The sequence below is a fragment of the Phyllopteryx taeniolatus genome, chromosome 3 (genome assembly GCF_024500385.1).
Source record: "Phyllopteryx taeniolatus isolate TA_2022b chromosome 3, UOR_Ptae_1.2, whole genome shotgun sequence".
Classification (NCBI taxonomy): domain Eukaryota; kingdom Metazoa; phylum Chordata; class Actinopteri; order Syngnathiformes; family Syngnathidae; genus Phyllopteryx; species Phyllopteryx taeniolatus.
The window spans coordinates 17,720,974-17,733,791 of record NC_084504.1 but is presented as its reverse complement, the minus strand read 5'-3'; the positions used below and the strand labels follow the sequence as shown (position 1 = coordinate 17,733,791).

Here is a 12,818-nt window from a genome sequence, read left to right as displayed (position 1 = left end):
TTACTTCAATGAAAAACAAAAAGGACAAAAGCTGTTGTCCCTTTAAGTCATGATTTTTGGATTTCTCCAAGCTGGTGTGTGTGCTGTTCAAGGGGATGTGGGGGCGATGAGGCCAGTCAAAAGGTTTGATGGGTTTTCCAGCACTGAATGCAGCACGACAATCTGGTTAGAGGGGGTGGCAGCTCATGTGCTTGTTTGTTTACTAAATTGCTGGCAATTACACAACCTTACATTTTTGATGCATGATTGATAAATGATTGACAACGGGGGTGGGAAACAATTGGAGCGGTGATTCACACATACCCTCATGCATGAGGGAGGTAATATGGTATATATTTTAGCCTTGATGGCATTTACTTAATTGTTTGTTTGCTTGTACTGAGAGAGATTACATACATGGACTTAACTCCAGGTTTTTTTGTTTCTATGCTATGAGACTCTGGATGTTCTGATCATGTATTCTTTAATTTCTCAGTGAATATACTGTACAGTGGACCCCAGCTAGTCACAGGGGTTAGGGACCACCGGGCCAGACTGCAAATAGCGAAAATCCGGGAATAGGCGAAAAACGGCAGTTTTTTCTCATCTGTCTAAAGGACATTCTCCCAGACGCTTTGTAGCGTATCAATATGCATGTTGGCAAGTCCCAGTCTTAAGTCATTTTCAAGTAATTTTAGTGACCATCGTGGTTATTTCTTCCTCCAACAAAAGGGCCTCATGCACATTGCTGCAGACTTTCCTTTGTTCTTGTCCTTGTTTTAGCTGCAAAGAGATGACCTACTCCATATTTGCTGCCATTTTTACTTCCTGTACACATCCCAATACTTTCCCCCATATATATATATAAATATATTTAATATATGTGTAGCATTTGAATCATACATCAAAATGGAGAGGTAGAGTTTACAGATTACTATGGAGGCCAGTGATCTCAGAAAAGACCAAACAAAGCTCTGTTGTCGCTTCCTGCTGAATAGTTTCAAATGCTTTTGTGCAATGCGATTTAAATGGATGAATAGATGTTAATCCTCTGTACGTTGAAATTCTTTACCAGAGCATTTCTGTCAACATATTTGAACATTAGAATGTTTCTAAAGTTAATAATGAATTCTAACTCATTTTTAAAGATTGACTCACATTTGCACACACGTACCAATCCAATAGTTTTACCATAGCCACTTGCATCTCATATTTTGACTTGTTGCCAGACAAAAGCATCACCAATCAGCATGAATTTGACTCAGAAACTGCTGCACTATCGAATGTTTATCTCTTGCTGCAATGTAAATGTTTTATACCTCTGAATTTGTTTTCTTTTTTCTCTACTAGCAAGCAATGGAGGATCTGATGGAGGATGAGGATGAGGATTTTGACAAAGATGACAGGGTAATTATTCCCTTTCAGGAATGCACTTCTACGAACACACACACACACGCCCGCATGCACACAAACAATCATACACATGCTGCCTCAGGGTGGATGCAGGTTGCTTGTACACAGGGAACTTAGGAAGATGTAAGAAATGCTTCGGTCTTCTCACCTCTTCTCCTCCTTTGCTTGGGGTACAAACTCATGTACAAATATTGTACAGCCGTTTAACCTTTTTGACAGCGCATATCTCGCCTTTTATTCTAATGCAGTGTGTTCTGCTCCAGTCAAGTTTGGTCCACTATCCCTCTCCCGCCCTGCCTTTAACATGTTGGCGGAATTACATTGCTACCGTCATGCTTCAGTTCTGTTTCCTGAGAACATGCACCCATATAAAGTGCTTAGTTGGCTATTTAGGTCCATTCACTGGCCCTTTATGTCGCAATAAAACAGCATCTGGCCTTGTCCAGACACTATCAGGTAACAACAGGTGGCTGCTTTACTGCCTCTGCTCGTTTACACTGCAGGAACAGCTACTGAAACAAATGCCATTAGATAGATTACAGTAGTTGGTAAATGGAAATTGAAATGCTGGAGCAGCTGTGTTTCCATCGTTCGTGTTGTGCTGGAGATACATTTCAATTTGATACCATGGTGTGAAAAGAACTTATAAAATAAGGAAGGGGAACCCTGATAGAAATATAATGTAAGCTTTCAAGAGTGCGGAAAACCTGTGAAGTAAAATTGGACGAGCTGTTAGTTGATGCCTTAAAGCCACACTCCAGCAATATAAAGGTTAGTAGGCTAAGATGTAGTAATTTGCATGGTCTTCTTTGGTAATCTATTTGGGGGTACAAAACTCTGGAGGTTTGTAGTGGTAATTGTAAAGCCCTTTGACCAGGCAATTTGATATCTGGAAATGATTTTGCCCTGAGGATATTCTTTATGCTGAATTTACTTGGAAAATCCCCACATGTATCCATATATTCTGCTTATTTTGGGTTGTAAGTTCAAGTTGGCAACAAAAGAGTTAAAAACAAAAACAAAACAAAAAAACACACACACAGTGCAGATGATCGAATCGTCGTCCCAGCAATAAGTCAGGCAATCAGTCAACCAGCATGCCAGTTGGCTGACGAGGATACGTGAGCATTACATCCTCTCCATGGTTGTGAAGTTCCAAGGCTGAAAAGGTGCTGAGCACTGATTGAAGACATGCGCTAAGCAAACTTCAATCTTTCTTCCTCACAGAGTTTTCTTTATGTCTGTGTACCATCACTATATTCCCTACCTCCTCTCAGGAAAAATAAAATCAAAAATACAAGCAAATGAAAAGCAGAAGATTATACATTCTGTAATACATTGGACACTTTCATATTGAAATGAGGTCCGGCAGCAGCTTGTCCGGCCTCCCTCACATTTTGGTGCCAAACTGATTTATTCCACAGGCCGTGCTCTCTGTGCTCGCAGGCGGCTGGGACGCCGGATAGCACAGCAGCCACAAAGGCTACAATTTGCCAACTCTGGCTTCATACGTTTTGATCTATTGCTCCCTTCAACTGCTAGCATTTCATTTGAGCTCTAGGGAAGTTTAAAGGGGGTGTTTTCCCCTTTCTTCACCTATATCTCTCCCCCTGTTCTCTCCGTCCATTCATTGATGCTTCTCCTGCATGTTTTTGCCTTCTTCCTGACAAATAGTCTCTCTCACCTGCTGCTACTCCATCACCTGGTTAAGTGCAGAACAAATTCAAGAACTAACAAATTTGTCTTTTACATTCGATAACAGTCTTTTTAAATCGGGCATTGGATGTAGCTTCAGACAGTTTGACAGGCTTCGAAAAACATGTCAATGAGGCCTCTTTTTATGTTGTAGGCCTATGTGAGCAGAGATGAGGGAGAGTGAAAGGAAGAGAGTGAAAAAAGATTGATAAATGTGCCAAAGTTTCATTTTAATTGAAGTTTGAGCACATGTTGCAAGTATGCACAATTCATCCCAGATGTTTACTCCCGCCATGTGCGCCACAAGGCAGCTATTAGCTGGATAACCTTTGCTCCAAAGGCTAAATGGGGTATTACATGGCCAAAACCTGGAGCACCTGTTTTTCATTGTGCAAAATACTCCTTGCAGACTTCTTTTGTTGTTGTTGCCTTGGATCACAATGTGTTTTGACTGAAGAGATTGGAGGGGAAACATGTAAGGTGACTTTCTTGAGCGAGAACCGATATTGGTCACTTCAGATTAATGAGAGGCCAACAACTAGGCTAATTTAAAGAACTTGTTACAGTCAAAGCAGGTTTGTATGGTGGGTATAAAAAGACTACACCCCCTATATAGAAGGCACGTTTTTGTATAGGGAAAAAAATGAGACCAAGATAAATAATTACAAAGATTCTTCCACCATTAATGTGACCTATAACCTACCTGTACATTTCAATTTTTGTTTACATTTTTTCGAGAGGTGAAGCAAAAATAAACAACTACGATAATGCAACTGCACAAGTGTGCACACCCTTTTATAAATGGGAAGTGACTTTGTTCAGAATTAACCAATCACATTTTCCCCACCTGTTTGGTAGATTTTGTTATGGTCTGATGAAACAAATGTTGAACATTTTGGCCATTATTCCAAAAGGTACAGTATGTTTGGTGCAAACAACACTGAAGTGCACCATGGTGGTGACAGCATCATGAACAAGGGCTGTTTTTCAGTTTGCCTTAGACAACGTAGATGAATTTATGAACAGTCAGAAATAGCAGTCACTGTTAGCACAAAACCTTCAGGCATCTGCTAAAAAAGAGGAAGAAAAAAAGTCAGAAAAGCCTACGAGAACAGCTAATCCTAATCAGAGGCACTTTAAATGGAAGCAGTGTGTTTGTTGACTCCCATTTTTAACATGAGTTTGAATGTTATTGGTCAAGTCTGAACACTGCCACTCCTCAGTTATAAGAGAGTGTGCACACTTGTATGATTTCAATGAGGTTGTACAGGTTGTAGGTCACATCAATTTTGGAAAACGTTTTGAAATGATGCTGTATATTCTGGTGTCATTTTCTGATATCACAAAAACCTGCCATTTGAACAGGGACGTATAGACCTTTATATGTCCACATAAAAAATATAACATCTTCCTTGATGTGCGCTGTTTCTGTTCTATCGATCCAAAGTTGACGTGTATCCTTTAGAGTTGATTCCAGTCCGTAATACATTTAATAATACATGATACACTACATTTTTAGGTTTTGTTATTGAATCTATGTTTACATTGTCCCTAAGGAGTTATTCATTTAACAGTTAGTAGTCCTACACAGGTAAGTACAAAACACCATATGCAATGGTGCGAAAGATCCATATCTACTTACACTGTCACCATGAATAATGGAAACAGACTTGACTTGTTTGCCAATAGCAGAAAGGCACAAAGGGCAATCTTGATCTGTTAGCGCTTCCTTTAGGGAGACACATTTTCCTCCCTTGATTTAAGTCAGCATCTGGAATGAAAAGGGTGGTGAGGATCCAAAACAACAGTGTGTGCCTTTGAGATGATCCCTCACTTCATAGCAGTCAACAACAGCAACAATACATTCTTTTTCTCTTTGCACCATTTATTAGTAAGAAAGATGCAGCTATGACTAGGCCATGATCTTACATCACACCCTACACAAATTGACCATTATAACAGCTCATAAAGATGGTAAAGATCGTGTTACGTGATCACTGTGGCACTTTAAATACACAAGGGGTGGAACTAAGAATGCTCTTCATCCCCTTCCCGAACTATTATGAGCAGCCTAATCCAAAAAGCAGAGATGATTATTGAAGCGTAAGAGTGCAACCATTCTTTCTCCTGTGTGACTTTTCATGATAACCTATCACAGTTCAATATACAGCGGCTGAAATAAGTATTTTACACGTCACTAATTTTCTCACTAAATATACTTCCAACAGTGCTATTGACCTGAATATTTCACCAGATGTTGGGTACAAACCTAGTAATCCATACATACAAAGAAAGTTGACAAAAATAAGCTCAGAAATTAAATTGTGCATAAAAATGTGAAATGACACAGGGAAAAAGTATTGAACACATGAAGAAAGGGAGGTGGAAAGGCATGGAAAGCCAAGACAACACCTAAAATCTATCAATAATCAACAGCAATCCTGCCCCTTGTCAGTGCAAATGAATATCAGCTGGTTCAGTCCTAATTGATGGCCTACAAAAAGTTTGGAAGAGAAATGGCACTGCACATCACCCTAAAAACACCATACCATCAGTGAAGTTCAGCGGTGGGAACATGATGGTGTGGGGCTGCTTTTCAGCAAATAGTACTGGTAAACTTCACATTATTGAAGGAAGGGTGAATGGGCAAATGTACCGAGACATTCTTGGCGTGTTCAATACTTTTTCCCCTGTGTCATTTCACATTATTACACACAACTTAATTTCTGAGCATATTTGTTCTACTTTCTTTGTATGTATGAATTACTTGGGTTGTTCTCAACATCTGGTGAAATTTTCAGGTGAATAGCACCATTGGAAATATATTTAATGAGAAAAATGGTGACGTGTTAAATACTTATTTCAACCGCTGTATGTACCTTTGTGTGACTGTAGGACCACAGAAACATGTAGCTTGTTGCTACAATACATTTATCTGCAGGACCAACAGAGTGCAGTGATGTTTCTACCTGAGGGTTCTGTCACCTGCTGGGTCAGCACAAGCTAGGGCATTTCTGTTAACCTGCTCAAGAGCTATTTGTGTGTGTGTGTGTGTGTGTGTGTGCAGTGAAACAGTTGTCTCCCAGAGGAGGGAGGTAAAGCGAGCAAAAGAGAGAGCAAGAGAGATAGCAAGAGTGAGGGAGAGAGGAGATTACCCTCACGGTTGACTGGTCACTGAAGCGCCTGTGCTCCGCTCAGCTAGGCTCCACTAGCCTCAGGAGGACTTGACACAGATAAGATACACACTGCAATCATGTCCTGCTCACGGGCTTACTGCTCACTGCTCTCCCTGTCTCTTTCTCCATGTCGATCTAGCCGTATCTCAGACACACACACACACACACATGCACACACACACACACGTACACACGGCATCCACATTTCTCCTTTGCACCCTCATGTCCAGGACTAATAGTGGGAGAAAGATGGGCATTATTTATTAATATTGCTTATTTATAATCCCCATTTGGCCCTGGTTGGAGTATTCATTAATGTAAAAAAAAAATGCATATTAGCATAGCATAGCATATTTTTTCATTCTTTCCCTCTATACACTATCATTGTGAAAGAGCCTGGGCTCTCTGATCTATCTCAGTCTAAATGAGGATTGCACGTATTACTTTTTTAAACAACTGTGTTAGGTGAAGCTGGGTTATCTTCTGCAGCAGCAGCTTCCCAGGACCCGGCCCTCCTCTCTCAGTTCCAGTCACGGCACTATGCGATCGTTCAGATAGCAACACGGCATAATGTCATTGCACTAAAGAGAGCGCTGGGAATTATATCACCCTTCTGTGAAAAAAAACAAGAAATGTGTGACTGAAATGTTCTTTGGAGGCTATTGAGCTTGCAGTGTAGCAGGGTTGTCCTCCGGTGTCAAGGGGGTCTCTGCTGGCATAATGGGAGTCTGCATTCTTTTCTTCTCGCTGCCTGTGAAGGATGAAAAGCATTCTGCTGTAAAGATGCTATTGACTTTTCCGCTTCATTTTTCTCATCCAATCTCCATCTTTTTTTTTCTTCGACGTTCTGCAGAGACACTGGTTGAAACTGCATTTTAATCATGTTTAGCTAATAGAGGAATGGAAGCGGAGAGGAGGGTGAAAGAGGTGTGCTGGAGCACTGTCTTTCTATGCAAAGTATACACCATTGTTTGTTTGTTTCTCCCCTTTGTCACATATGCATACATGAGGTGGATCATCTCTCACCGTCTCGATTCCCTCCAGACACAGTCACGACTTTGTCTTCTTCATCTCATTTTTTTATACTCTAGCTTTTCCCTTTAGTTTGTGAGCTTGGTAAAAGAAGCTGAAAACTTTTTTTTTTTTACCTCCCCATGAGGACTTTGTTTTGTCACTATTTATTTGTAGTTTGTGTGTTCATTATTTGTGCCTTCACCTGTAATGAGGTATAAGTGAGTCAATATCACCACAAAGGTGCCCATTTCACCAACAAAGTTTAGATTTTTCATTGAATTTCATATATTATATTAAGTAGATGCTATGCTGTTAGACATGCATATTGGTCAAGCTCACACATTTTTAATAAATTAATTGCAAACATACAATGTAAATGCAAACAGAACAAAATAAGAGCTTGCTGACAGCATGGGCAATGATAGGGTGGACATTATTGGCTAATGTTAGCATTTAATGACACCATGGTGAACTTTCACTTAGCAACATGATTCATTTAACAAGCTTACTCTGTACTGTTTAACACATTTATTTTGCATTTGTGAAATATTTTTACATCAATTGATATTTCACTATAACAGAGTGGACATGTTAAGCTTGACAACATCGAAGTCCACACATAATACGATGAAAATTACAAAATATAAGTAACTATTCATTCTGCAACTATCCACTGTTTCAGCCTATTTGAAGAAAGACAAAATGCTGGTCATTATGTCACTGAAAGCAGTTACCCTATAATGACAATTTGGACAGCAATTTCAGGGTCACAAAATGTTCAATACTATTATGAAAATAGAATATACATGATAAAAGTGACTTTTTTAATCACATAACTTGTGGACAGTAAAAATCATGCAGACTACATCTTTTTTTTTTAAATTAATGATCATTCAACCACTTATTACACACACTAGTTAGCAGAGCATTGTGTGGGACATGCTAAAATCACATATATCCAATGAAAGAATTTATTTTGGTAAAATTAAGGAAACACATTTTAAGAGATTCATCATTGTACTGGTATGTGTGAAATTTTTGACCACTTATGTATTTAAAAAAAACAACAAAAAACCCTCATCATCATTTTAAAGATGACTGAGCGATTCTGATGAGGAGACCAAAGGCACTTTGACCCAAGTGAAGTATTTGCAGAACAGTGGTCTCAAGAAACTAACCTCACTATGTAAATCATGTATTATTCTGGATATGTATTTTCATTGCCATTTCTACAGTAAAAGCAGTTAAACAAATCTTGGTATATTAGCCACAGGACCATTCTCAAACTTATAGCCATAGCTTTACGCCGTTTTTTTTTTTTTTTTAATAGTAAAGACAAATCTGACTGTAATCTATCCATAAGGACTCTAAACCAGAGGCCGGGGACAACAGCCGTGATAAAAACCATATCCTTGAGGATATGTTGACTTCCTGGCACTTTGAGTGGATGCTAGCAATGATGGTAAGTGGGCATGCGTGTGGTTTACTCCACTATCCGCTACTGACTCCTGATGGTGTGTGTCACTGTCTTCTTGGGTTCACCGTCGCTTCCTTTAAGCCTGTCTTCCTGTCTTGTTGGGCTTTATGTACCTGTCCCCTGTCCACATCACTGTTGACCACCCACCCACTTGCACGTTCTGCACTTAACCCTGTCCCACCTTGGGGGCTCCAGTGTTGCCTGTTCTTTAGTCTGATAGGGGGCCACTAATGGGACCTCGAGCATGGCAGTCTGCTCCTGTCTTTTTATATTACTTCCCTGTAGTACTGCAAGGTGACAGCTGTAGATTGAAGTGTGATAGTGTGTTAACTATGCTCTGCTTGTGGGACTGTAGGCTGTGAGGTACAGTATTTAAAGGTGACTTTGGGAGTAACTCAAGCTAACAGCTGTATTTTTTTTACCCTTGAAGGGGACACACCTCACTTATTGATTCACATCAGTACAGTCAACCGAAATCTGACATTCACTCCCACTGTGAATGGTGATACTATTGTGGCACTATGGATGGGAATGAATGGATTATGTTGATACAACTTTTGAAACCCCAAAATAGCATTATTTACTGAACTGAACCAAATGTATAGTCAAACTAATGCCTCTTTCCCACTGCATGCTATCTGCTTTACATGACTCTACTCACTAGGGTTGAACAACTAAAGATATTTTAAGTTGACTTCAATGTGATGAAAGTCTAGTTGAAGTCGATTAATCAATGACATAACTGGCCTTTTTTTCAGCACAGTACAACCTTTTTTTTTTGCACCACAGACCCGTTTCACATAAAGACATATTTGGATGAATTGGCATAAAAACAAACACAACAAATGATTTAAAATCGAAGTCACCATTACACTGAATGTAGTTGGAATTAGTGGGAGACTTCAGCCCTTAGCATGATTCTTTTCAACGAGCTGGCCGGTCTCATCTTGTGTTCCATAACATAGCATGTAATACTGGACATCGTAGGCAGGTTAAAAATAAATAAATAAAAGAAGCATTTCTCTGTTTCACTGTTTGTATTTCAATTGTGCTTTTATTGTATATAAGGATAGACATATATTTTGCAAGTGACTGTGCTGCCAGTCTCATGTTTGGTCAATTATTTCCACACGCTTTAAGGATGGTATGCTGTACTACGTCGTTGCTGTCGTTGCTTGCTGCCAGTCCTGTGGTCCCACTGGTATTATTATTTTAATAATAATACCAGTGGGACCACTGGTATTATTATTATGAAGACTATGTTGCCTTGTTGGGCGAACATTTCGGTGCATAACAGAGCCTTATAGTCATTGACAGATGGGTGAATCGAAAGTCCTTTGAAAATTGGTTGACTGGAAGACGAAATGCCAAAAACACATGATTAGCGATTAGTCAAGTTGAAGCTTTAAACGTCGATGTAGAGTAGGAAAGTTGACTCGTGGGTCAGTCAACTAATCAGTTCAACCCCTATTGGTGCTTTTCCATTGGCAAATGCAGGCACTACACGTAGTAGTACATGTTCAGCCTGGGTACCATATGGGTGGTGTAAACTACGACCACTCACATATTGGTCGTTAGGTTCCCCTGTTGTTGTGCCTTATATGGATGCTGCAAAGTCTCCACTATTTTTTAAACAATCTAACTGATTTGTTTAACTGTGATAGCATCAGACTTAGTCGAGGATACGTCTGGTGCTAAGGATTTTTACAACTTTGATCCTGCATAATTCCAAAATCTGCAATTGACTGGCAACCAGTCCAAGGTGTGCCCTGCCTCTTGCCAAAAGTCAGCTGGGATAGGCTCCAACTCACCTCCAACCCTAGTGAGAAATAGTGGTACAGAAAATGGATGGATGAATAATTCGAAAATATTGATCCTCACTCAAAACTGAAAGCAGAAATGGAATAAAACGCAGCTCTGCACCATTTACTTTAACCAGTAACATTTACAATAATGTATTACCACAAATATTACTTTTTTCTAATGATGCCAGGACAACTTGTTGGTGCTGAGATAAATTTATGCTATGACATTGTTTGAAAAATGTGTGACAAATGGGAACAGGTGTCCAAAAGTTAATTAAGAACCCACAAGCTAAACCTCCGGGGGCTTGTAGTTCCTGAGTACCTGAAGCATACTGTATGAAGGCAAGTGCCTAGGCATTTTGGGGATTTAAGCGCGCTTGTGAGCGATTTTTCTTAAAAGTTGCCAAAGAAAGCTAAAAATATTCCACGTTGCACAGAAAATCCCCATGCTCATTATGCCCTATGCAGCAGTGTTTACTTCCCGGCTGTTATTGTTCTGAATTACATACAAGAGCAGCTGAACCAACTGCACTTTTTCACTGATGAACTATCCATCAAAGTGCTAGAAAAGACATTCGCTACACTGGAGGTGAGGAGTTCTGTGTGCTCTCATGCACCCAAAGTAACTTCTGGAGCGTACCTTCACCGAATAGGATGTTGACGCTGGCACCCGCTCATTCTCCCCTGTGTCTCATTGGACAGAATGTGGAGCATAACACTTGACAGCAGTGTCGTCTGGATTTGAAAGTCAGACGTGTTAGCAGGCAGCCGCCACCTTTTAACAAGAGTCATAAATCTGTAATGAGCACTGAAGATGCATATTTTATTTACTTTTTTGAAGACGTGATCCCTTCGCTTCACACCAGTGCACTCTTGCTGTTTTTTTTTTCACCCAAACAATATTTAAGGCAGCAAATGTTTAAGCTTTTTTTTTCTTTGTTTTTGGTTAATATATAATTAGAAGAAAACCAAAACCAGCCACATGGGACCTACATTGATGAAGAAAAAAACATTAATTTCACTTTTTTTTTAAACAGCTGAAAGCAATAAAAGCAATAAAAGCAATAAATCTCTGGTGCATTTTCAGATATACCTCACAGAATAAATTTTTATTGTTAGTTTTTGACACACACAAAACACATTTTTTAAACAATCTTCTTTGATCATTTCGAACAGCAACATTTCTTTAATGACAACATATTAATGCTATACCTGTAAAAAGTACCTTGATACTGATAATTAAACGATACCATGGCAAAAACCTTGAACATCAGCAAAAGCAGTGGAATCATATATGGCAAAATAGGGAACACAATACATTTTTTGTATTTTTATTAATTCAAAATAATATTAGGCAGCGAGGGATATCTAATACAAGGATTATATCTTGGCTTCTCCCTCATGATAAAATGAAATAAAATTGACACAGCAGTTCAGCTGTTTTACGAAATAAAATGATCATCGCAGCTGCTGAAATTTGTAGTATAGTTTAAAATACAAAAATTGCTGTCACAAAACGTAGACGTGAAAACCAAAACACAATTCTCTTTGTTTTACTTGTCAGTTTTACAACAAACTTCAACCGGGAGTTATATAAATAGAAAGTGCATTTGGCTCTTATTCGGATAAGTGTTCTCTGTTAAACTGTGCCCAGCATGTACAGGGAGTTCATTCTTTAAAATACTGATAGTGAAACAACGTGGCATCATATACTTTTTGACGGCAAGGTATCACCATTCAACATTAAAACAAGTAGTTAAGTCTTGATTGAATAATTCTATATGTTTTAATAAAGCCCTGGCAGAGACCTAAAGATGGCTGCCCAGTTATAGACAGACAAAGAAAGATGATGCAGAACAGCAAAACCAGGCCAACAGAGGACAAGAATAACGTTGTCCCATCCATCACTGTCAGCCAGACTGCATGCGGGGAAGGACAGGCAAAGGAGACCGCAGTAGCAGGGGAGCAAAGGTGAGGGCGCGTGGGGGAGAATGGGTCAAGGTGGGTGCTCTTTGGGTTCAAGTCCACGGGAGGTGAGAAAAGGGAACAAGCACAGAGGTCGTGGGGTGTTTGTCATTATGTGCGGGCGTCGGTGTGCTGACCTTAAAAGTGATGGAGTGGATGCAGTGGTGGAGGTGATGAGAGTGCTCAGGGGGACATACAGACACACACACATATACTCTAAGGCCACACAAATAGAACATATTTAACTAATTGGAAAACTTTTCATAAAGCGGTCCCTCATTTATCCCAGGGTTA

At 39.6% G+C, this 12,818-nt stretch overlaps 1 protein-coding gene across 13 annotated transcripts in view; it reads left to right on the top strand.

Annotated features, from left to right (window-relative positions):
• Positions 1–12,818, top strand: part of mctp1a (multiple C2 domains, transmembrane 1a) — a 135,779-nt gene that overhangs the window by 98,818 nt on the left and 24,143 nt on the right. For 6 of the 13 annotated variants that reach the window (XM_061767248.1, XM_061767249.1, XM_061767247.1 and 3 more), the window contains one exon: positions 1,330–1,386. In XM_061767248.1, coding sequence (XP_061623232.1) covers positions 1,330–1,386 — 57 coding nt within the window. Of the gene's footprint in view, positions 1–1,329; positions 1,393–6,154; positions 8,740–12,818 lie in introns of all 13 variants that reach the window. The other 7 variants (XR_009787693.1, XR_009787691.1, XR_009787690.1 and 4 more) reach the window with 4 other exon arrangements.